Source organism: Syngnathoides biaculeatus, chromosome 10 (assembly GCF_019802595.1).
Source record: "Syngnathoides biaculeatus isolate LvHL_M chromosome 10, ASM1980259v1, whole genome shotgun sequence".
NCBI lineage: Eukaryota > Metazoa > Chordata > Actinopteri > Syngnathiformes > Syngnathidae > Syngnathoides > Syngnathoides biaculeatus.
The window spans coordinates 30,664,767-30,691,584 of NC_084649.1; the positions used below are offsets into that span (position 1 = coordinate 30,664,767).

At 40.8% G+C, this 26,818-nt stretch overlaps 1 protein-coding gene across 4 annotated transcripts in view; it reads right to left on the reverse strand.

The window, feature by feature from the left end:
• The window catches only part of cntn2 (contactin 2), a 92,977-nt gene that overhangs the window by 33,388 nt on the left and 32,771 nt on the right, over positions 1–26,818 (reverse strand). For 3 of the 4 annotated variants that reach the window (XM_061831363.1, XM_061831362.1, XM_061831360.1), the window contains exons 5-15: positions 19,163–19,258; positions 18,778–18,990; positions 17,990–18,092; positions 17,712–17,893; positions 17,465–17,601; positions 5,940–6,069; positions 5,683–5,833; positions 2,479–2,606; positions 2,008–2,183; positions 1,397–1,456; positions 1,080–1,200 (exon numbers count right to left, since the gene is read on the reverse strand). In XM_061831363.1, coding sequence (XP_061687347.1) covers positions 1,080–1,200; positions 1,397–1,456; positions 2,008–2,183; positions 2,479–2,606; positions 5,683–5,833; positions 5,940–6,069; positions 17,465–17,601; positions 17,712–17,893; positions 17,990–18,092; positions 18,778–18,990; positions 19,163–19,258 — 1,497 coding nt within the window. The remainder of the gene's footprint in view (positions 1–1,079; positions 1,201–1,396; positions 1,457–2,007; positions 2,184–2,478; positions 2,607–5,682; positions 5,834–5,939; positions 6,070–17,464; positions 17,602–17,711; positions 17,894–17,989; positions 18,093–18,777; positions 18,991–19,162; positions 19,259–26,818) is intronic. The other variant, XM_061831361.1, reaches the window with a different exon arrangement.

Here is a 26,818-nt window from a genome sequence, read left to right on the forward strand (position 1 = left end):
TATACGAGGAAACTTGGGCATCAGGAGCCTCAACCTGCATACACTAATCTTAGAGCTGGAGGATGAGAATTCCAACCTCGAAGACAAACACCAGAACCAGATTATGTGCATCAGCAGGAAGAAAGAGTTCCAGCTGTCGTGCCAGAACAAACACCAGCTAAGTTACCACCTCTTGAGAATGTTCAGGAACAATATGTGAGGGAAGAAAATGAGGATGATACCGGCCCCATGACACCAGAGGAGATGGCTGAACCTGTAGCAGGACCACAAGGTGGAGAGCCCATGAGAAAGTCCACCAGAACTGTGAAACCCAGAGAAAGATTCACATATGAACAATTTGGTCAACCATCTTACCAGCCCTGGGAACCTGGAGCAAATGCCATGTTCACATGTGTGCCTTATCTTATTACCCAACTGTATGGACTTGTAAATCATATAAGAGCTAATTTGCACTAGGACAGGATTTGGCAGACATCGATTGACTTGACAAACTTTGACTAACATCCGGCTGAACTTGCAGGGCACTATACAATTAAGACAGATGATTTCCCCAGACTATTACTTGACTGACTGCTTATTCTTAGCTTAGTTCTAGATGTCCAGAGACATCTCTTAAAGCAGGGGAGAGTGTAGAGGGTTCAGAAACAGCCTCCACCAAATGTTTATAATAAACAGACACCCCCCATTTTTTAAAGATGATAATAGATGAACATTTCAATAAAATGTTAAAATGACTGTTGATTGAACTGTTAGTTATATGCTTGACATTTTGTGCGGTCGCGATGAGATTTATTTTTTGTTGTTTCAGTGAGTTGAGTATTGGGGGACACCTCTAGTTTTCAATTGTGTTACAGCAGAGAACACACGTGGTGCACATATGTGTATGTTCGAGTACGTTGGCATGCATTGGTGAATGAGCGCATAGTGTCGATGTTACTTTTGGAAATGTATTATTGTTTTTGTTGAAGAAAGAAACTTACTTTGTATTGAGTATTGAATTTGAACACACCCACCCACACACACATGCACGCGTTTCTATACAATTTAATGTGTGACATGAGAACTGGAATACATCATACCTCGCACCACCAGTTTCGCTGCAACTGAGGCACTGTCCACCACAGTTTGAGCTGTACAGGTATAAATGCCCGCCTGACTCAGCTGAGCATTCACAATAGACAGGTCTCCAATGGTTTCCCTCTACAGAAGTAAAACAAAGCATATTTTACGACAGGAATTAAAAACAAATAGATGTTTAAAAAAATCAGGACATACTGCAGCAATATCCTGACAAATACATATTATCTGTCATAAAATAACCTAGGCAACAACGGTGGCACATCTGGAAAGCGTTGGCCTCACAGTTCTGAGGTCCCGGCTTCAATCTGGGACCCACCTGTGTGGTGTTTGAATGTTCTCCCAGCCTCCGTGGGTTTTGTCCGGTCACGCCAGTTTCCTCCGATTTCCCAAAAAACATGCAACATTAATTAGATAATCTAAATTGTCTCTAGGTGTGATTGTGAAGGTGGCTGTTTGTCTCAATGTGCCCTGCGATTGACTGGCAACAAGTTATGGGTGTACCCACTGGGATTAGGCTACAGCACTTCCCGCAACTCTTGTGAGGATAAGCAGCTAAGAAAATGGATGTATGAATGGATAAAACCATAACTGTGTGTGTTTACTTTTATGTTCAAAACATGAACTACACATCAGTTTTATTTTTCACGTAATTCAGGCTAATTTTGAAGCACTTTTTTGAATTTCAGTTTCATACAAAAGAATTATGAGAAGCACTTTGCTAGCAACTAACTTGAATAAAACTGGGAAATATATCCTCCCCTTCACTTCAATGGATTGAAAATATTTCAAGCACGAACAACTGCTCATACTGTAGTTGTCTGTGCTACTGCTTTAAAGCCTCGATGTAAGAAATGAGTCAATGACGGAATAGAATCCCATCTTCACATCTCGCAACACTAGCCATAAGAAATCTCTGCATTCACTCACCCTCTCTACTCGATGGTACGGCCCTGAAGAGTCCTCCAGGTCCAGCAGAACTCCATTCAGGGCCCAGGTGAAGGTCAGGTCCATGGTGGGATCGTGTGATGCATGACACTGCAGGGTCACATTCTCACCCTGATTGATGTCAGCATTGGAGGGAGCCAGTGTGATCTTGGTGGCATCTGTATATTTTGACAACATTAATCATTTTACAAGCATCTCACATCAATGAAGAATGAGTAAATGTGGGAAATGATTATATATATTATCGTGATGATGATATCTACAACAGACAGTATGAATGCTTTCTGCTTGGCAGACAGGATTTGGATGCTTGGCATTTGCTTCTATCCGAAATGGCAGATACAAAATACAGTGGTAAATAGTTGTGACTTATTTTATAAAATGTAATGTATGATTTGTTTTACCAAGAAAGAAAACTAATGTGAGTGCGTGTGTATTTTTGTAAAACTATACCTCTGACAGACAGGTGTCCTGTGCTGTTAGCTTTGCCGAGGTAATTCTCAGCAAAGCAAGTGTATTTTCCTTCATCTGCCCTGCTGATATTAGTGATCCATAAGAGGCCATCTCGAGTCACAGTCACCCTGAGCAATCATTTCATAAAGTCAAGGTTGGCTACAAATTCAGCTATGAGTTAGAATATTTGACAGCATCTGAATTTTGCAGAAAAAAAAAATCACCGGTGACAATAGTGTTTGGTTTGAGTTCTTAGATCAGTGGTTCTTAACCTGGGTTCGATAGAACCCTTGGGGTTTGGTGAGACGGTCTCGGGTTCGGTGGAGCCTCTACCGCGGAGCTTGAGACACACTGACTCATCATGTCTATACGTGATGACATGCCCCGCTTGGTCATCACTGGCTGCAGATGATCACGTGACATTGCTTGGCCAATCAGTGCTGTGAGGAATTCAGGGCCCTCAGGAGTGATCCAATGTGCATATGCCATAGCAGTATATCGTGTAGTTACTTTCTTCATATTTTAATCTATACTATGTCGGCAAAAAAAAAAGTGGTCGGACGAATATGTACAATATGGATTCTTGTATCATGGAACGGAATTGAAGTCAGTATCCTATCTGCATGATTTGCAATATCAAATTGAGCAACTCTAGCCTCGCACCGGCAAAACTAAAGGAGCACTTCGAAAAGCTGAATCTAGATGGGGAATATAAGAACACAACGCTTTCTGAATTCAAGGTGAAGAGTCAGATTCGATGATAAGGCCACTCTACCTGCTTTTGGATTTGTACCCGTTAACAAACCGATCGTCACAGCATCATATGAACTTGCGTACCTTATCGCAAAGCAGGGCAAGCTAAACACCAATGGTTAAACATCAACCAGCTGCGTTAAAAATGGTGAATCTGATTTTCAGAACAGCGGCAGAAGGTAGATTATTCCAAATTCTTTTTCAAATGACACCATTAGCGACAGAATAGAGGACATAATTAAACACACCTTGGCTCAAGTAGTCCAGTAGATCTGATTTTAAACCTAGTTAAAATCCGCCTTCAACTCGACGAGACCACAGGCAATGCCAATCAAGGCCAGCTTGCTGTTTTTGTGCGGTATGTGAAAGACAACATGATGAAAGAAGTGTTTTTATTTTGTAAGCCTCTTACAACAACAACTAAGGCAGCCAATTAGAAGAAGCTTGTGGATGACTTCTTCAGAAACAATAATCTTTCGAGGGATATGGTTTCTGCAGTTTGTATGGATGGCGCTCCAGTCATGCTGGCAAGAAAGTTTGGTTTTTGTGTGCTCGTAAAAGCCGATGCACCATCCATCATTGTTAGGCATTGTATTCTACACAGACATGCATTGGCAAAAAACATGCCCCCAAAAATGATAGAAGTATTAAAAACTGGAGTGGAATGTGTGAAATGTGTGCGAAATAGTGCTCTGAGCCACTGAATCTTTATTCAGCGAGCTGTGTAACGAAATGGAAACTGAGTTTGAAGTACTTATGCACCATTTCAATGTTCGGTGGTTATCCCGGGGACAGGTGTTGAATCGTGTTTTTGGCTTGTGTTTGGAAGAGCACCAACATTGTCATACAGATTGCTTCAAAAAATCCAAGTTAATTCTCATTTTAGCGTACATGGCTGATATATTCACAGCTCTTAATCACCTTAATCAGCAGATGCAGGGGGGGTGGAGTCAACATCATGGAAGCAGAAGAAACCCTGAAGGCTTTTAAAAAATGAAACCTACTTTTATGGAAACGGCGAACAGAGAACAATAAACATAAAAACAAAGAAAAGGAACAGACTTTGCTGTGAAAATGACATGAGAGTAGCACTTGCCAAGGTGAAGCCACACATACCTGTATCTGAACTGGTCTCTCAAAGGCAACAGCAGAAGTCACACTGATTTTTAGGGATGTAATTTGTTGTGAGTTCATGCACTAAATTTATTTTTGTTCTCCATGGTTCATTTTGAGCACAAGTAGAAAAACTATATGTCTTGAATTTGAAAAAAAAAAAAACATTTTATTTAACACTAAAATGGGGTTTGGTGAATGCGCATTTGAAACTAGTGGGGTTCGGTAGCTCCAACAAGATTAAGAACCACTGTCTTAGATATATGTGCATGGATTGGCTACATTCACAGCCGTGTTAAGTTCTAAATCATGTGAGTTTGTTACCTCTTGGGCATCACTACTCCATAACTCCAGACCCCATTGCCCTGACATCACATATTACGAAAGTTATAGTTGTTCATAAAGGCCTTTTCCAAAGCAATTGGTTTTCCAGCACAAGCTTGCCTATATTTGGAATTGGTTGTTTAGCGCCCTACCGGGAAGTAGCACAGGTTCTTTTCCTTCTGCATGGTCTATTGCTGTTAATATTATGAACCACTTTGCCAACCCTTCTCCTATCAGATGTTCTGTCTGACATCAGTGCAACACCACTCCCAAGTTGAACACTTTTCACCTCAAGGGCGAGACGACGATAAACGCCTACTTCCACGATGCACTGTGCACAGCTAAATTTTGTGTGAAAAGGTGTTAATGTGTCTGGCCTGGCCCACTCAATTGGGAACCGCCCCAAGGCTTACTATCTGTATTTAGTGATATGAAGGCTATTAGCGATTGGCTGGCAATCAGTTAAGGATGTACTCGCCTCCTGCTTGGAGATAGCCGGGATAGACTCCAGTGCTTCCACAACTTGGATGAGAAAAATCGACTCAGAAAATGGATGGAAGCTGTTAGCTGTTCGCTACAAAATTCTCACAGGCACAAAAGTGTATCTATTCTCTATTCCTTTTTTATCCAGGGTCAATGGTGCGATGGTGTGCTGGTGTCCATACCAACAGAATAGAACAGACTGTAATCACATTGATTTTGTAAAGGAGCTAAAAAAAAATACTAAAACCCTGAAAGGCCCAGGATGTAACTATAAGTCATATTATGGTCTGTGAATATTCCCATTCATCCAGGTTATTTTATTCACAGGGCATTGAATCAATTGCAACTGGATTGTTCTAATTGGCTTAAAAGAAGTTTAGCCTCTCATCAAGCTTCATCAATTCATGTAAAATGTTTTTTTTGTCTCACTGTCCTTATACTCTTGTGATGTCACTATAATTCAAATTTTTTTGTACAGTAAATGATCCATATCATAATCAAGAAAACATTTCTTGTTGTTATTGTAAATACCTGCTACTGTTGATGAGCAACTCAGTCCCACGACTCCAGAACAGGCTGGGCTTAGGGGCTGCTCGTGGTCGACACTCAATTATCACTTGTCCTCCTCTGGCTGCAGGGATCAGTTTCCGTACAGGGTTAATCCTGAAGTCTGGAGCCTGAACTGGAACAGGTAGGAGACGCAGAATAGAGTAGACCAAACTTTAAGTAAAGAGATGGGTCAAAGATGTTCAATTTTTGAGTTGCTCTAATAGATGATTTTGTCCTACCTTGGACTCGCAGCTCAGCAGAAGAGTAAATTGTTCCATGCTTGTTCTCAGCAACACACTGGTACATTCCAGAATCTTCCAGGGCTAGGCTGCTGATCTTGAGATGAGCTCCATTTACTTCTACTCTGTCCTGGACAGTTCATTAAGGAGATGGAGATAGAAAAGGGTGAAGAAAGGAAGTTAAAAAGCAGAAATGGGGGAACTTGAGTCAAAAGACTTCACTTGAGGCCACTTGAGTTGCCAGTTTTATGACTTGCTTGCCAAATAATAAATAAAGACTTTAACTGACTTTAGACTTGTCAGCCAAGTGACTTTGACTTGAACTACACAACTTGAAAAGACATCTTATTTAAAGCTGGAAAAAAATTTATTTTGATTAACAGTTTGACTTTTTTTTGAGGAGGGTGGTGGTGGAATAAAACGAAAAAAAATATTCATGCCATGCCAAGGTGCTCCGACATTACACAAAAGAGATTTTGAACTATGAAGTCAAAACAAAATATAATGTGGATTCAAGGATTATGTTGTAGATTAAGGTTGCAAATAGAGGATGGTTATTGTACAGGAGTAATGCAGATTTTGTTCATTCATTTTTTTTTAAAGGATGACGAAATGTTCATGTTGTACTATTCCCTTAATTATGAATGTCTTTTATTCTCCATTAGCGAAGTAGGTACACACTAAAATACGGTATATTTGACCAACAGAAAACTGTCTTGTCTTTTGTTTAATGGTGTTCTCTTAAGAAAGGTAAGAGTTACAGTACAAGGCTGTTGCCACAAAGTACACAGCATAGTTTGTTCATAAATGATGTTATTTTGAGTTTGAAATAAGAATAATTCAGTGTGTTCAATCATTCAATCAATCATGATCTAAGGTGTTTCCTAATTTAACTTGTATAAGGATTGAATACTTTTTTTAGTGTTATGATTTATGGGAAAAAAGATGTGAAAAATTATTTTTATGCCACTCTAGTATATGTTGTGACCAATGTTCCCTCTAAGCTGCGCACGTCCACAATTGCACACTTGGAGCGCACATGAAAACCGATCCAGAAAAGTGGACCACAGCTTGACTTTTTTTTTTTTTTTTAACCATGGCAGCACACGGTGTCTAAGAAGCTGCTGCTCAGCCACACTATGCCACACACTACTACTCCCTTGTTTCCATAACACCGCCCACCAACGGCTCTTGAAAGGGAACACTCATAATTACAAACACTGTCCACCTATGGACTCTGGGAAACGTAGAGGAAAGACAATTTAGACATGCTACTTATTTTTACTCTCGATAATAATGGCAAAAGTAAAAAAAAAAAAAAAAAATGCTGCTGTTGTTTTAATGAATGCCGGAGTATCTGAATAATAATAATGAAGATAAAGTGGTGAAACTGGACGAGATTTTCTCTGTTTTGTGTAAAAAAGGTCTGGTCTGAAGCCAAAGTAGAAAGTACAGGATGAGATGGTGTATAATGTTTAAATTCTACCTTGGCGATAGAGAATGAAAGAATAGACAATACAGTGCACAAATAGCTAAATCTGTATTTAAAAAATAGGAGACATCATAACATTAACCTTAAAACTGTTTGGTAGCATCATTCAGCTTTTAACATACATTACTAAAGATATTCTGCAAGCAGTGATTCAGTTTTACACCAAGAAAAACAGACGGGGATATCATTATGGGTTAAAAATAAATAAACGAAACAGAGTTGGCAGCGACATATAAAATTTACAGTTCATAGTTGGCTTGGTTTGGTTAGCAATATATTTTTTTGTTTTTTTTATGTAAATGATGTAATCTAGATCTTTTAATGAAGCATGTAACTTCAATGGATAACACCGATCTGACCACAGTGCATATGCCTGATGTTGCTCACAGTGGTCAAAGGGAGCACTCAAGGGCCTAGTGTGTTTGCTCAGACACATCAAAAATTAGAGGGAACATTGGTTGTGACTGGAACAACATTAGATGACTTTTGCTGCAACTTGCTAAAACCAAGTAATGACTTGACACAACTTGCTTGAAATTTCCTGGCCCCTCAGCTTGCTTGATTCTTTCCCACAGGAACTTGGGACTTGCTTGAGACTTAAAGGGTATGACTTGACACTTGCTTTTCACTTGGACATACTGTGTCTACTTTCACCTGTTAAAAAGTGAACGGAAATTCTTTTCACATTAGAGTATTTAAGACCAACTGAGGGTTATTCCAAATGATTCCACATATATTTCTATCTTAGCTGCCTGAAAAGAGACAAATTCATGGTTTCTACCGATCGATGCATATCAAAACTGTCATGGGTATGGCCTGGCCACAGCTGTGGGGCGCGCTCCCTGTGAGGGGCGTAGCCAGGCCACAGCCCTGGGCGGTGCTACCTCTGAAAGCTGTCAGCTGTGTTGCATTTTGGACACTAATGACCAAGCACTTAAGTGATGAATGTGTCATCGGGATTTGCCAGTTTGTTGCATATCCTTACTGCATCCTGGGATACTCCACTATTGTGCGTAAGTGTAGAGCAATCCTTTGTCACAGCGAGCCTGTGCCTCTTTAGTTTGACCACGGCTTGTCTATGTTTCTTAGTGTGCCTCATGGTCATTGGACCTTGAGCATCTTTTTTAATCTTGCCTGTTGCCTAGCGTTTTTTGTGCTTCTCCAGTGAAGAAAATTTGAACACCCTGCTATATTGCAAGTTCTCTCACTTAGAAATCATGGAGGGGTCTGAAATTTTCATCGTAAATGCATGTCTATACTGTGAGAGAGATAATCTAAAAAGAATCTAAAAAGAAAAATAGAGAAATCACAATGTATGCTATTTTAACGATTTATTTGTGTGATAAAGTGACAAATAAGTATTTGTACACATCAGAAAGCCAATGTTAATATTTGGTACAGTAGGCTTTGTTTGCAATTAGAGAGGTCAAACGTTTCCTGTAGTTGTTCACCATGTTTGCAAACAATGCAGGAGGGATTTTGGCCCACTCCTCCACACAGATCTTCTCTAGATCATACGGGTTTCTCGGTTGTTACTGATAAACACGGAGTTTCAGCTCCCTCCAAAGATTTTCGACTGGGTTTAGGTCCGGAGACTGGCTAAGCCACGCCAGAACCCTGATATGCTTTTTACGGAGCCACTCCTTAGTTTTTCTGGCTGTGTGCTTCGGGTCGGTGTCATGTTGAAAGACCCACCCACGACCCATCTTCAATGCTTTGACTGAGGGAAAGAGGTTGTTCCCCAAAATCTCTCAATACATGGCCGCGGTCATCTTCTCCTTAATACAGTGCAGTTGTCCTGTCCCATGTGCAGAAAAACACCCCTAAAGCATGATGCTACCACCCCCATGCTTCACAGTAGGGATGGTGTTCTTGGGATGGAACTCATCATTCGTCTTCCTCCAAACACGGTTCGTGGAATTATGACCAAAAAGTTCAATTTTGGGCTCATCTGACCACAAAACTTTCACCCATGAGTCCTTTGTATTATCCAAATGGGCATGGGCAAACTTAAGACGGGCCTTGACATTTGCTGGTTTGTGCAGGGGAACCTTCCGTGCCATGCATAATTTCAAACCATTACATCTTAGTGTATTACCAACAGTCATCTTGGAAACGGTGGTACCAGCTCTTTACAGGTCATTCACCAAGTCATGTTGTGTAGTCCTGGGCCCTATTCCTCACCTTTCTAAGGATAATTGAGACCCCACAAGGTGATATCTTGCATGGGGCGCCACTCTGATTGAGATTGATCGTCATGTTTAACTTCTTCCATTTTCTAATGATTGCTCCAACAGTGGACCTTTTTTCACCAAGCTGCTTGGCAATTTCTCCGTAGCCCTTTCCAGCCATGTGGAGTTGTACAATTTTGTCTCTGGTGTCTTTGGACAGCTCATTGGTCTTGGCCATGTTACATGTTTGAGTCTTTCTGATTGTATGGGGTGGACAGGTGTCTTTATGCAGCCAATGACCCCACAGAGGTGCATCTGATTCAGGATAATACATGCAGTGGAGGTGAACTTTTAAAGGCGGACTAACAGGTCTTTGAGTGTCAGAATTCTCGCTGATAGACAGGTGTTCAAATACTTTTTTGCAACTGTATCACACAAATAAATTGTTAAAAAAAAAAATCATACATTGTGATTTCTGGATTTTTCTTTTTAGATTATCTCTCTCACAGTGGACATGCAGCTACGATTAAAATTTCAGACCCTTCCATGATTTCTAAGTGGGAGAACTTGCAATATAGCAGGGTGTTGAAATACTTGTTTTCTTCACTGTCGCAGGGTGTTGAAATACTTATTTTCGTCACTGTACCTGTTTTGGACTGCTTTTCCGTCTTTGACCTCCTTCCGGAATAAAGCCACTCTTAAGATCATGCCCTTGCCTCGGAGTCGTGCATTTGGGTCCGCCCCCGTGCCACTGGCTTATGACAAAAACTAGCAGGCCTTCCAAACAACTCCTAAAACTAAGTTATTTAATCAGAATCAGCTTTAATCACCAAGTATGTAACAACAACAAGGAATTTGTCTCCGGCAGTCGGTGCTGCCCTGGTATGACATTCAGAACAAAGATATGCAATATGCAGAGTCTTCTTCATTTACAGAAGTGAAGAGTGTGTCAACGGCCCACATTTTGTTAAGCTTATACAGAGTGCCCCTACCCTATTGCACTACCCTATAGACCAGTCCAATGACAATTGTGCAAAGGGAGCAGTCTAAAGTGATGAATTCTTTAACAGTTTCAAGTAAGTTGCCATGCCACAAATAGCAATGGCGCGAATTGATAGTAATTGGCTTGTGTGGTTCAGGTTCATGTGTTGAGGAGCCCTAGAACCAACTCTCAAATTGAACACCAGATGTCGCCAAACCAAATTATACTTGAATGGGTCACCAGCACGGCAAAGATCTCTCTGATAGACGTAGCCTTCCCACTTAGCATCTCACCGCATTGCATACATATACCAAAGTCAGTAACCTTAAAAACCTAATTATTTTTATATCTTCGTATTACATCCACATATCAAAGTCAGCAACCTTAACAACCCAATTATTTTCATGTTAGGGTCAGGTTTAATGTTCCACCAAAAAGCCATAAAAACTTGGATACAGAATTCCGAGGCTCTTTGTTCATTTCACGCTGACAAGGGACGGGCCTTTCTATGGCAGGGTTCATCCTCTGTCGGACCCAAAAAATTTAAGGGCTTTTTAGGGCCATTCTTAGGGGCTGACACGAAAAATTTAGGGCTGACACGGAAAAGATTTAGGGCCGACACGAAAAATTTAGGGCCATCGTGGGAAATCAAGAGTAAGGAAAAAAGACTCACCCAATGGTGCCATCGGCTGTTCTTGGTTCATCAAAGGTTCCAGTACCTCAGTACCTGTGACAGTGATCACCTGTCGCCCCTTGTGGTAGTTCTCATTGATATGACCATTGTCAACGTCTTCACATAACAGTATACAGAAAAACTGATTCTAACTACAATTGCAACTATATACACAAATGTCTTCTACTAATGTCTGTTTCAGCACCCCTACTCTAGCTCCTTGAGCCTACCCAGTGCCTCCTCTATTTACTGCTGCAGAGGTGCCAAAGAGGCTCTCTTGTCCTTTGCTCTGCCTCTGAGTGCATTGGCCTCGGTGATAAACCTCAGCTTCCTCTTTTCTTCTGTCTGCTCACACAGCCTGTCAGCCTTCTCAATAAGCATAGCTATATCAGTCTCTAGTCTGGCTTTTTTGGCTTTGAGGCTATCTCTGCCTTAGCTTCCTTCCTCTTCTCTGCCTGTTTTGATGCATCCTTCTTCTTCTTTTCCTCCTCTAGATGCTGGACGTAAATACTTCTGGCAGAAGACGCAGCGACCAACAGCTCCCTTGTGATAGGCACCATGTCAGGCCCTCCATATTGCTGGACCACCTCCACTATTTGCCTCCGAGCAATCAGTGACTCCTTACTTAGTTTGTCCTCGGTGATCTCCTTGTTTGTAGAGAAGCCTCTTTCCACAGATGCCTGTCCATGGGACAGGAGCAGCAGCTCCTTTATGACGCCCCATAGCTCCTGGAACTGCTGGCTTTCTTGCTGATGCAGAGTGGAGTGGAAGAGCGGGTCGAGCCTGTCAGTAGAGATGTTGAAGTCAGAGAAAGCAACCCTAATCTCCTCATCTTCTTGGATCTTTTCACTCAGTCTGGAATACTGGAACAGAATCCTGTCGCAATTGCTTTCCTCCACCCTTCTGTGATCCACCACGATGTGTTAGGTTTTTTGGAGTTTTTTGTTGTTGTTCTCCTTTTCACCTTTCATGGCAATGTGCCGGGGGTCCATCCAGCTTAGTAGGCGGACTAAACTGTATATGATGGGGGCCTTCTCCAGCAACTTTTCTATCATCTTTACCAGGAAAGTTTGGCAGCTCATTCTAAATTCCTGCTTTACATGTTCGGTTGCAATGCCAGATTTCACAAGCAGTCTCTCAGCAGCAAAGCCTATGTCTACTTTCGATAAATCCACCCATTGTGACTTGTCATCCACATTAATCTTGACAAGGCTGGTGAGGGAGGCTGCCTTTTCGTTAAGGACTTCAGGCTTGATGAACTTTTCCATCAGAGCTTGATGAGGGTGCCCATGTCCATTGCGATGAAGGGAAGCATAGGCTTGTCAGTCTGGAACAATTTCAAGAATGGTTCCACCAGCCTGGCCCACATGAGAAAGAAGTGAAGCTTGGCAACAAAGATGGGGTCCTGTGCTGCTTTCTGAACAACAGTGAAGGAGCTGTTGGTTGGGCAGGTCACCTTCTTCGTCCTTGCTGCCTCGCAGTAATCTCGCACATGTGGCATCACGGTGATCGCTCTCTCTGCCACATTAATGTTTTCAAGCCATCTGTGCTTGCAGAACATGAGAGGGAGAGTGTCGGATAGAGTGACTTGTTTAAAGCCCTCGCGCCTGGCAGGTGCATCGCGAAACAAGTTGTAGAGGCTGGACAGAAAATCTTCCACCCCCCATCCAGCTGCCCGGCAACCGATTCCGAAATGCGTTATGGAGGTTGTGGAGACCGCAGCTTCCAGTCTGGAGCATACGGCAGGTGGTCATCTTTTCTAATTGTTCTTGAATTGATTTGTACAGCTTCCAATTAACATTGGGGCCATCCATCGAGTGCTGGAGCAGCTTTTGGTGACCGAAGTCACACACGATAGAATCCAAACGCTCCTGAAGATCAGTTGCTGCTGAACGTCTCAGGAATTCAGAGGTGAGGTAGCAAGTGCGGACCTGGTCATGAATTCATAATCGCACATGAATGTCCAGCTTCTTCTCTTGCATCTCATGATTTAGAGACTCATCAAAGAGGAGGACATACTCTGATTCAGTCTTCACTTTCTGCCTCAGTAGAGATGAAAAGTGGGCAGCGATGCCAAATGTAGCCAGGTATGAAGTCTTCCTTTCCCCACAGTGGTAGTTTTTAGCAATGTCACTGTCTGGGAACATGACTGCAAACACTTTGGAATTATTTTCGCAAGATTTGTAATTGTAATGGCTGCAGATCACTTTTAAAGTCCACACGATCTCTGCCTTTAACGAGTCCGCCTTCATGTATTGAACTATGTTCATAGAGCCTGACTTCTGGCTGGTTGAAGTCGATGGCAGGACAACTGTAAGTGCGCATGCATTGCTAGTACTACTGCCTGAAGTTGATGCTTCACTATCTTTATATTTTAGAAACAGATTCATAACAACGGAAGATGAGAGAGTCTTCGGCAAATCAGCGTGTCTCCTTTTTTCCGGTGCGACTCCAGCGCTTTGACACCCATCTTTCCAAACTGGGAGCTCTGCTTGCACAGATGGCAGTAAAACATGTGCCGATCTTTTGCATCTCAACGAACCCAGCTTCCAAACTCCTTACTTTCAACCCAAGCATCTTGAAAAATGCACTTCCCCATGATACAAGTTGGATCAATGAAAGACGTAACAAAGACGAAGTCAAATGCCGACTCACGGAAACGAACAATGGAATATCGACGACAAGATGGGGACTCGTTGTCAACACGGTGACTTCCGTTGATAATTTCCGGCTGTTTTAGACCCCAGACAGATCGCTATTTTTTTTTTAAATAAAAGATTTTTTTTTCGGGAGAATTTTGGTGGTAGAGGTCCTCCCTTTGATTTTTTATAATTTAAGGCCTTTTTAGGGGCTTGACCGGTTTTCACGGATTTTAAGGACTTTTAGGAGCCCCTAAATGCACCTTCGAAAATTTAGGGGTTTTTAGGGACGCGTGCGAACCCTGTATGGGGAGCAATAGTCGTGTGGCAAGCTGGCGCGGAGAGGTCTTCGAGCAACTTGGGATGCTTATTTTTGACTTCTCCATCTATGATTGGGCGCGAGTAAAACAACTACTATAGTAAGGTAATGCCAGGATAATACCAGCAATATTACATGGTTACCTAAGAAGGGCAAGTTGGCTTGACAATTTATCCTTAATCTTGAAATCCCTTATTACTAAATTAGGCTTCGAGCTTCGTAGGACTTAATCACCCCTCACAGGCTCACTCAAAAATGTCTATTTTCCCGAATTTCTAATGTTTTTGAATGCTTCTAATCTTCTTTCATTTTTATTACCTATTACTTTTGTCATTTATCTCATCCTACTTACCATCAGTATTATCAATTTAATCATTTTTCCTTTTATTCAATTATGTTCAATTCACATCGAATTTTGCCTTAACATTGCAACCGTACCCCGCGACTGGCGGGAGTGACTGTCGAGTAATGAATGTTATCTGAACAATTTTTATCATTTTATTAAATACTTAAAACTTCCATTTTCATCTATCTTTCTCATTCTTACATTGAGTTGTCTCATTATTACCATTCAACATCATCGAAGATCGATCGTCAACGACAGAAACATCATCTAGTCGTAAAATTCTATTTTAATCAGTCACTCATTGATAATTTCCGTTTTAAGATAAAACAAATCGTATGATCCTAACAAGGATTGTTAAATTTACGAGGTCAAAGACAAGTGCAATCGATTCATAAAAGATGGAGCTGCTGTAAAAGCAGAGCGATCACTTTGTCACCCTTTTGCTCTGTAAGGTTACTCGTTAAGGGCTGATAAGTGAGGGCAGATCGGATTGGCTCTGCAAAACTAAAGGCAGTTAGTTGACCTAGGCGAATTAATCTCGACACCGACTTAAGAAGCTCCCGTCCCCCTGCACCCACAACGTTAGAGTCAGCTGGGGTAAAGGGGTAGCTTAACCCTTTAACTGGAGAGTCGGTCAGGACATTTCTCCCGATTAGTCCTGCGGATAAGCGGAATCTAACAACAGCCAACCAATAATTCCACTACATGCTGGCAGTTTTCTGCCGTGAGTTGGTGTCACACCGTCCTGGGCCAATCAATATAAATATTATATACGACAGACTATCATCACTTTCAACTGCATAAACTCCTCAAACCTTGACACCCTTTGCACAATTTTCAGTGCACTGAAGTATCGCTGTAATAGACATGCTAGAAGACTGCATCCTTGCAGAACTTTGCACGACTGAGTTCTTATATGATGAAAAAAAAAATGTTCCGTGTCAATTGACATTCTATTCTCCTTCGTTTTTGTTAGTTCGTGTGTTCTGGTCTTCGTACTCAACATCTATCTCTTACTAGGGCGGCACCAACTACCGGAGACAAATTCCTTGTGTGTTGTTGCAGTACATACACTGGCTGATTCTGATTATTATTTCTTTGAACCTGTATAGATATCTTGCTTTTGTCAAATGGTCTTGTCCCACAGGTCAATTTAGATGCTCATTAGGCCAAACTTGATCAAAGATGAAAGTGGACTTTCGTGAAAATTCCTGAAAATACAAATGTGAGTACTAGGGGGGTCCGGGGGCATGCTCCCTTGGGAAACCTTTGAAAAAATGGATGGCTGTGGTGCATTCTGGCGATATCTGTGAACAAAATTCAAACAAAAATTGAAAGTAAAATTTCTAAGTCCTGACCAAAAAAAAAAAAAAAATTGGGCAGAAGTTCCCCAAGGGCCAAGCCGAGATTCCCCCCCCCCATCCTCCTATCACTGGATAGCACAAAATCACATATGTCATTAAAATGTGCTCAAAATATGCCATCTTATCTGAAGACAAATGAATTAAGTGAACTATTCAGTAAAAAGACATCTAAAATTGTCCTTTTCCCCACATTACCCATTAGTATAACACAACTGTAAATTAAAAATAAAATAAGCAAATATATAACTAAAATAGAAAACAAAAATTTCAAACTCATTTCAATTTCAACTGATATTCGTAGAATATGATATAAAACGGTATTTAACATTTTCATCAATAAAAATTCTTGATCTGACAAACTTTATCTGAATAAAAGTTAAATGCACTGGCCTCTCAAGGAATAAACATGAACGGTCTATCCCCGCAATGTTTTGAAAATGCTGAAAGTTTAGTTCAACATAATCGGCGTTCGTTGCAAACAAGCTAGCGATACATTGTAAAGAAACATTCCTGTCGGCAATCTTGACGGATTGTTGTGGCCACACCTGAATCAAGCGACGAGGTGCATGATAGTCTGATGTTTGTTTTTTTTTCGTTTTTTTTCTTATGCTGTCACATTGCCTCGCGGTCGACGCAATGAGCACCCCTGGTGTAACTGAATTTCCTTGGACATGGCTCACGATGTTGATGACTTTCGACGTAAATGCGCTCGCATTACGTGAAGCAGTTCTGAACATGCGCTTTCGCACATGCTCCGTACATGCTCAATACATTGCATTTCCTGTTTCCGGATGAATACCGGTTGGAGCAGGCTTGTTTGGTTAACAACGTTTATGAAATAAATTAATGTCAAGACCACACAAAATAATCAACGTCTTGAGAGAATGCGAGGGGAGGGGCGTTACTCTTACTAGTGTTCATGCCTCAACATGGCTACGCTCGTGAAAGCAAAACAACAAACTCAAACACATGTTCGTCCAATGTTGTCAACTAATATCCGGATTAATTTTAGGCAATTTTTCCTCAATTTTCCGGAGCTATTTTCATGAAAATTTAAAAATCTGGAATTCCTAGAAAATCTGGTGGACTTTCATCACTGTCATTGGAAAATCCATCCATTATTTGAGCCACTTATCCTCACAAGGGTTACGGGAGTGCTGGAGGCTGTCCCGGCTATCTTCGGGCAGAAGGCAGGGTACACACTGAACTGGTGGCAAGCCAATCGCAGGGCACACAGAAAGAAAAAAAAAACACAATCACACCGACAGGAATTTAGAGTCTCCCATTAATACATGTTTTGGGGATGTGGGAGGAAACCAGAGTGCCCGCAGAAAACCCATGCAGGCACGGGGATAACATGCAAACTCCATACAGGTGGGGCCTGGATTTAAAGCCTGGTCGTCAGAACTGTGAGGCAAAGCTCTATCCAGTCTTCCACTGTTTAACCACTCATCGTAACATTGTAAATAAAACAAATAATGCAAAATGTATGAATTGTATTGATAAATAAATGGACTTTTATTGGTGTAGCACTTGTACCTGTGTAGTGAGTAGCTGTCCGTTACGAAGCCAATGAATGGTAGGTCTTGGTTTACCAGCAGCTACACAACTCCAGTATAGCTCTGAACTAATCTCAACTTCAGAGTCACTCATCACCTGCAACCAGTCTGGCTGAGCTGAAGCACAAAAAAAAGAACTGCATGAAGAATCACATTACAATGTATTTAAAAGCGGTAAAGTAAAAATACAGTGATTCATTGCAAGGCAAACACATTTTAGGAAAAACCTTGTACACTAATGCGGCCCTGGTACAGGTCAACTCCCTCAGAATTGTGGGCTTCACATTCGTAGACACCTTCGTCATCAAAGGAAAGGTTTGGTATGATGAGAGTGGGACTCTCAGCACTGGAACCTGCCTTGGACGGCATTAGTCCATCCACCTTTTTCCATCTCAGTTTTGGGACAGGACTACAAGAGGAAATGGAGGGATAAAGAAGTGCCCTAGTTGAGACCAGATATAAGACAAAAGGTTCAAGTGAAAATTTGATATGTTTTGAAACTTACTTTCCAAAGGCAAAGCACTCTAACTGGGCAGTGTATCCGGCAAGGGCATAGGTCTCCGCTGGAAAGCGCACTTTGATGCTTGGAGCTGACTTCTTTGGATTGGCTAGTCAAACAAGCAGTTTATCAATTGAAATCACTCATTTTTAGTGTTTAACTATAATTAGTGATGTGTAAATAATACATTGGTTCCTTTCTAGAGATCTTGAACCACCTTATGTGATAATTATACCAAATTCTGGTGGTATTATCTGCGTTTGGTTAGTGAACAGTTCAGGGTGTACCCCGCCTCTCACCCGATGACAGCTGGCATAGGCTCCAACACGCCCGCAACACGAATGAGCAGAAGCAGTACCGATAACGGATGGATGGATGGATGGATGGATGGATGGATGGATGGATGGATGGATGGATGGATGGATGGATGATGGTATAGTGTGCTTATAGGTGCACAAAAAAAAAAAAAAAACAACAGAGCCAACCATGGCGAATTCAAATGGTCATCTTTTTTATTTATTTAAAATCCCTAGCAGTTTTAACTGGATGAAAGCACAATAAATTTCCACTTGTTCTATTCTGGAAAAATTGGTCAATTACTCTTTTTGCCCTGTGTTCTGTTTATAAAAACTGAGGAACTAAAATTGAAATGGCTTCTTTTAACTCACGTTAAGATCATAGGTACTATAATGAACAAATCTGCTTGCCTTTTTCAAAATTACTTGGAGTTGTGTCAAAAAACACATTTGAGAAGGTCTTGGTTTGCTCAGCAGAGCACTGAGTTTGCATCTTACCTTCAGGCAGCACAATGACTGGATTAGCTTTGCTGAAGGTACTCTTCGTGCTGATGTCCATGTTGATTGTAGTGAAGCAGAAGTAGTTTCCAGTGTCGTTGGGCTCTGATTTGGCAATGTAGAGATTACCCGTTACCTGGGATACAAACCAGCGGCCATCATCTTTGTTGATGAAGTTAGGAAACTCATTGAGGAGCCACCGATAGGATAGAGCTAAAAAAAAAAAAAAACATTGATGTTTATCTTATTAAGCAACAGTGCAGGTAGAAGCAGTACATGTGGTTTGAATTTACAATACCTTTTGGAGTATGTCATGCTACAGTATACTGTAGTGCTAAAAGTCAGAAATATTTTTTGCAAAGGAAAGTTATCATTAAAAGGATACCTGGATAATGTGGAGGAGGCTGGCATGCTAGGAATGTTCCAATTCCTTCATAAGCTGTTTGAGGATTTCTGCTGTCTGGAGGGAAGTCGTGAAGGTCTAAAGAAAAGAAAAAAAACTTCATATAAAAGAGAGCATTAAATACCATTCAAAAGGCTGGCAAAAAAGAAACACTAATCGGTTACAATGTGAAAACTGCTAAACATAAATGACACATTTCAAAGAACACTAACAACTTCCATAAAACCAGAGAATTTTTTGAGAATTTCTTTCAGAATGGGGTGGAGTCTATCCATATTAACTTGGACAATCATGGACTTGGTAACCATTCAATCGCTGGGCACAGTACAAACATTCATTACCACTTTCAATCACGGCTATGTTATAACTTAAAAAAAACAACTATGGTGTTACCTTGAGATACAGTAATAATTAATGAGGAAAAATAGCTCTTCATAATATTGTCCTTTTGAAGACCCGGGTTCAAATCAAATGAGTGGTTTTCTGTGGCTACTCACTCTGGTTTCCTCCCACATTTCAAAAACATGCATGGTAGATTAATTAGACTCAAAAGTATCTGTAGGTGTGAATGTGAGAGGGTATGATCATTTGTTTATTGTCCTCTCCGACTGGCTGGTGACCTTGTTTTCTTCTTTTCCTTTGGGCTCGTCCCGTTATGGGTTTCCACATGCCTGCCATCTTTTTTCCATGTAATCCTATCTACTGCATCTTTCTCTCAAACACCAACAGCCCTCATCTCTTCCCTTTTGCCTGGCAGCTCCATCCTCATCACACTTCTACCAAAAAACTCACTCTCATCTGGACATGTCCAAACCATTGAAGTCTGTGCTCTCTCACTTTATATAAAAAAAACATTTAACTTTGGCTGTCCCTGTAACTAGTTCATTTCTAATCCAATCCAACCTGCTCACTCCAAGAGAGAACCTCAAAATCTTTATTTCCACCACCTCTATCTCAGGTTTCTGTTGTCTCTTAAGTGCCACCATCTCCAATCCGTACATCATGGATGGCCTCACCACTGTTTTATAAAATTTGTGTACATGTTGTCATATGCCTCGTTTAGCCTTCGCCACCTCTACCTTTCCCCTACGTCACATCTCAATGTATTCCTTTCGCCTCTCCTCAGTCCTCTCAGTGTCCCACTTCGTCTTCGCTAATCTCTTTCCTTGTATGCCCTCCTGTACTTTAGGGTTCCACCACCAAGTCTCCTTCCCCCTTTCCTGCCAGAAGATACACCAAGTACTCTGATGCCAGTCTCTTTTGGCTGTTGTAGTCCAGTCTTCCGGGTTAGTAGCCAACTTTCACAGCGCTCCTCCTCTCACCTCTTTCCGAAAGACCGCCCAACATTCTTCGTTTCTCATCTTCCACCACATGGTCTTCTGCTCTACCTTAGTCTTCTAAAGCTTACCCCCCACCACCAGTCACCTTAAACACAACCATCATATGCTGTCTAGCTACTCTCTCCCCTACAACTACCTTACAGTCAGTTATCACCTTCAGATTGCATCGTACGAACATAATGTAATCCACCTCCGTGTTCCTACAATCACTCTTGTAGGTCACCCCATGTTCCTTCCTCTTCCAAAAAAAAGTGTTCACAATTGAAGTGTCCATCCTTTTTGTAATTCGATGCAGTCCGATGATCAACTTTGTGGTTGTGTCACTGGACTTGTGACCGGATGTCCTGGAAACTCGGGTGAAGAGAGGGGAGGAGATATCAATTGATCACCACATGTTGGAAAGTTGGCTCCAATGGTGGGGGAAGATGCCGGTCCAATGTGGCAGGCCCAAAAACATTGTGAGGGTGTTAAGAGTTATCGTTCATATATTTATTATGGACTTGCAACAAAGCCAAAGTATCACCCTTGCTTCGAAGAGCCTTGTTCACAGGACGAGCTCCTACACACAGATGCAACAGTAGAAGTGGCCAAGGACAACTCCATCATAACCAAAGAATGTGCCACATCATCAGCAAAAACTGTACCTTTGTTCATTTCATCTGCTCACCCCTCCTTTTGACCTTGTGTGTTTTCTCATAAAAAAAAGAAAAAAGAGCACGTCAGAGGCTGTTTTATAACGTGTTTGGAGACTGTAACTGGCCTGTCTCTCACGTCCTCTTGATCAGAAGACGACTTCTTGTCAGTTATTTGTGCTATTATTCCAGCAAGTTAGGTCATAAACCCAACATTTTCTTGGTTCATCGAGCCGGATTCCAAGATACCTGAGGATCCCAGCTTCAGAGTCGATTTCTAGGAAGACCGTGGCCACAGCAACACAGACCCATCCAGGGACTGGTCCTTGAACTCTCTAACTGGAATCTGAGGGTTGACGGTAATCCAACTGACAAGAAGACGTCTTGGTAAGAACAATTTTCTTACGAGGTATAAAAGGAGTGATTGTCGACAGGAAATCTGCGCGAAGGTGCGTCGCAGTCTCTACAAAGGTAATGTGTAGGAAGTAGAGTTAAATTCCGCGTAACGAGGGCGGACTCGTCTGTATAGATTAGTTATATTCCGTGTAAAGCAGGGCGGACTCGTCTGTATCGATCACAGTTAAATTCCGTGGTCATGAGGGCAGACTCGTCTGTATGTTAAAAGGTAAAGGAGGGAAAACTCGTGTGCACAAAAATTCCGTGGACCGTAACGAGGGCGGACTCGTCTGTATCGGTCAGTTAAATTCCGTGGTCATGAGGGCAGACTTGTCTGTACGTAAAAAGGTAAAGGAGAGAAAACTCGTGTGCACATAAATTCCGTGGACCGTAACGAGGGCGGACTCGTCTGTATAGGTTACAGTTAAATTCCGTGTTACGAGGCCAGACTCGTGTACGTACTTAAATTTCATGGAAAATAAAACACAGTTTGTATAAAATAACATCTAATAAAACTGCAGTGTAAACCGTGTGTGATTGTGTAAATGAGCGTTTGAGAGACAGGAAAGGAAGTGACGACTTGTTTGGCAGCAAAGGCAAGATTCCTCCGCCCTTCTGGATAGAAGCTTGAGGAATACCAAGCAAAAGTATTTAACATTCACCCTGTGTAATACAAAAACGCCAACTGTAGTACACACTAGGTGTAGTGTGTTGGCTCCAAATTCGAAAAATGGGGAAAAACATTGGTAAACAAAAGGAAAGGGACAACTTAACTTCGAAGGATTGGAAATTTGTCAAACTACAAAGCCCATATAAGCTAAAATATTTACATAAATAGATAAAATACAATCCTTCTGACCATCTTAATTCGCAACAAATAATTCATCTGAAAAATGACATAGATTGTAGAAATTAAGGTGAGCTTGCTAAAATGACCTAAGATGGGTAAGACGATACCTAAGGTTACAAGAGAAATTGTAACAAAGGTTACAAGAGAGAAAGGAGGCAGAAAAAGGAAAGAACAAGATAATGAATAGAGAAAACCAACCACACCCCCTACCCTGACTTACACCACCACACAGAATGACTTGATCAAAAGGAACTGACTTGAAATGGTCGTAAAGACTGGGAGGACTTCTATCTACTGTGCAGACTGCTGCACAAATGACCAATTTAGGCGACTTGTGACCAAGGATCCAAGTAATCAACCCCGACACACAAAATAGCGCCGACCTGACTATTTAGTGTATAGGACTTGAGACTATGGATGATGTTATCAATATGAAGAAGATGTGGAAAATTTGAAAATTCAGAGAGCAACCTAGCGTTTTACACATAGAGCAAATTACACTAAAATAGGAGGACAAAGACAAAAGAAGATGTGCCTTTTGAGGAATACAGAGTGAGAATGATAATTGTATTCAAGATTTACAGTGGGCTATAGGAAGATGGAGAATAGGCTATTTCAACAGCAGTTGACATGCTCTGCATGCAGTGTTAAAAGACAGAAATTACAGCTGGGTTAACGAACATTACATTGGCTGGCACATAGGAGGAATATGTTAATTATGCTCTCCATGTGGAGAACATTCTGAAAGATAAAAATAAACAGATAAGCTACAACTTTTATCTGCAACACAGATAATCTGGGGGCAGCAGTCACAAGACTCAGACTCCCACAGGCCTTGAAAGACAGACACTTAATGTTGCCACATGTGTCACTGTTTAAAGCATATGACACACATTCGGAGTGGTTGTGATGTTTCATCAGAAGGGACCAAAAAGCAACAAATTGGAAACCAGATGCGGAAAATTTGAAAAGTATAGGTTAGTGCAGGCCGTCACCTACTACAAAAGTGACCCGGTATCAACTCTTTTTAACATTTTTAAAAGAAGTCCCAGATTGCATATGGTCGATAGGACTATCAGATGTGGGACTTATTAGGGGTGCACAGCCTGCACAAATTAGACCAAAAACAGAATATAGTCTATTTATGAAACAATATCCATTAAAACCACATGCAATAGACGGCATAAAGCCAGTTATTGAAAATGCATGCTATAGACACCCAATATGCATTTGCAACATTGCAGGTTTTTGCGCTGCTCTGGAAGGAAAAAAATAGGAAGATGATTTCATCCACAACCAAAGTAACACATGCAAAATTGTTAGTTAATTTACTTAATGCAATGCAAATGCCAAAAAACTGTTACTGTATGCAAATGCCTCACACATCAAACAAAGATATGATTTCATTGGGAAATGCTTTTACTGATAGAATACTAAAGGAAGCTGCATTAAAAAAGATAAATGACAAAATTTAGATGAAAGACACATTAAGATATGCGCAACATTATAAAAAGACATCTATGTACAGACCTATCCTATAAATAGTTGGCTATTTTGAGCTATAATTTTGTCACATATCTCAAACAGGAGGGATGAGTCTATACAATCAACATATAACTTATGGAAGAAAATAAAAAAGAAATTGTAGGACATGTTTGACATGTGCAAGACATAATACACAAGGTAATTTGAGGCAATGTAGAGGATGGTTCCTTACAGCACAATATCTGTTTAATAACTATCAATATGAGTCTATTGAATTAGAAGTGAAGAAGAAAAGAAAAAAAGGGTTTGGTCATTATATACCCCTTTTCAAAATGGATCGAACTCTTTCCAACCAAACATGGCAACAGCTTTAAAAATATCAGAGAGGAATACTTGAGTTAATTTGTCTCATTGTAAGAAGGTTATTGATTTTGAAACCATTGTTAATACTAATGTGTTTTATTGGCTATTTGTAAGATAGCTGTTCTCATTCCCACTACCAAGGTCGCTGTAGTCCGGTTACAAAGGGGGTCGTGGTATTTAGAACCCTTCCGTCTCACTCCGGTGAAGAAAACACCCTGACCAAGGCATTTAGGGGAGTGAGTCTGCTATCATAATGGCAACTAAACAGTTAAATGTTGCTGTTCGGTGTTGGATTTTACTTTTTCTGCTCAAGTGCAACAGGCATTTCAAAATAATAATTGGGTTCTCATGGTAGAAAAAAGGCGTCACAGTGGCGCAGCTGTAAGGCCTTGGCCTCACAGTTCTGAGGACCAGGGTTTCGTCCCAGCTACTCCTGTATGGAATTGGATGTTTCCCCAATGCCTGTGTAGGTTTATTTCGAGCGCTCCAGTTCCCTCCCGCACTCCAGGACCGTGCACAATGGTCATTGCACTGGACTATTGCTCCAATGAACATTCAAACTGCTCTAAATGGTAGATGCCGCTGCATCCTTTACACAATTGTGAATTAAAAGAAGTGTTCTCTGTCAATTGACTGTCTGTCTGATGTCATACATATGTGTTGTACTAAGGCATCTCCAATAACTGGAGACAAATTCAATACTTGGCCAATAAAGATGATTATGATTTCATCATCTACGGTCCATAATATAATCAAAAGGTTCAGAGAATCTGGAGTAGTCACTGTATGTAAGTTGCAAGGCTGAAAACCAACAGTGAATGCCTGTGACCTTCGAGCTCTCAGGTGGCACTGCATCAAAAACTGACATCAGTGTGTAAACGATAACACCACATGGGCTAAGAAACACTTTAGAAAGCCAATGTTAGTAAATACAGTTTGGCGCTACATCCATAAGTGCAACTTAACAAGCCTTTTATCAACAACACCCAGAAATGCCGCCAGGTTCTCTGGGCCCGAGCTCATCTAAGATGGACTGATGCAAAGTGAAAAAGTGTTCCGCGGTCCGACAAAATCCCATCTCTAATTGTTTTTAGAAAATATGGGTGTTGCATTCTCCGCTAAAAAGGAAAAGAACCATTTGGACTGTTTTGGACTCAAAGTTATTTACATATCTGTGAAGGCAACATTAAAGGATAAAGTTCCATACAGGTTTTGTAGAAACAGATGCTGTTATCCAAGCAATGTTATTTTTATAGACTCCTCTGGTAATGTCAGCATGATAATGCAAAACCACATTCTGCACAACAGCATGGCTTTGTAGTAAAAGAGTTTGGATAGACTGACCTGCCAGCAGTCTACACCTGTGTCCTATTGAAAATGTGTGGTGCATTCTGAAGCGCAAAAATACTACAACAGAGTCCTTGGACTGTTGAACAACTAAAGCTGTACATCAAGCAAGAATGGGAAAGAATACCACCAACAAAGTCTCAACAATTTGTAAATGTAATGAAATGTTGATGTTCACACAATGGTAAATATGACACTGTCTAGGATTTTTTGGAATGGGTATTAACAATAAAATTCCAAGTTAAAGATTATTTGCTGCAAACAATGTTTATCACATTAAACTTAAAATATCTCATCTCTGTATTCAATTAAATATAGGTTGAAGATGATTTGAAAATGATTGTATTCTGTTTTTTAAACGTAACATCACAACTTCATTGGAATTGGGTTTCTAAATCTACAGACCATTGTTCAATTGCCAGGTTTTTGTGTTGTAAAATAATTTTGACCAAGATAAATCATCAAGGTTTATCCACCATACATGTAACCGGGATCTAGACCTAGTCCTAACCAGATTTTTTTGAGGGGGGTGAAAATAAACAACTGAAATTGCCTTGAATATTACTGACTTGGACTTGATGTTTAACTTGATGCTTTCTTTGCCAGGTCACCATTGCAGAAGAGATCTGATTTTTTACTGATATTTTACCTTGATAAATAAAGTTCAAATAAAATATTTAAAAAAAAATCTGTTCGCACAAGTACTCACTCCTAGAAATAGCATGTGTTCAGATTACATTTCAACACATTTACACTGGGACTGCACACACACCTACAACGATTTCATTCAGTATTTAAGTGAAAACACTTGCGTTGGGCCTTATCAAAACATTGTTTGCTTTACCTAGTAAAATCACTGAAAAAACCTGTTTGCTGACAAGACTTGTGGATAAAGTGTGTGCATGAAAGAGAGAGATACAGAATGAGAAAGCGAGAGAGAGAGCGAGAGCAAGTGAGAGAGAGAGAGAGAGAGAGAGAGAGAGAGAGAAAAGAGGGAGAACAGAATGTACCCCAAAAGATGCATGTTTAAGAGTTATTCTAACAGACAAAATAGTGCTCGTGTTGCCATATCCACAGCCAAACAACAGCAAAAACATACCCAACTTGCTGCAAGATGTTTTTATCAAGTTGGACATTCAGTTTTTAATGTAAACACAAGCCCAATAAAAAAAACTTTGTTTTCGGACATGCTATTTTCTTGTGTCATTTCATTGGTGACCTTCAG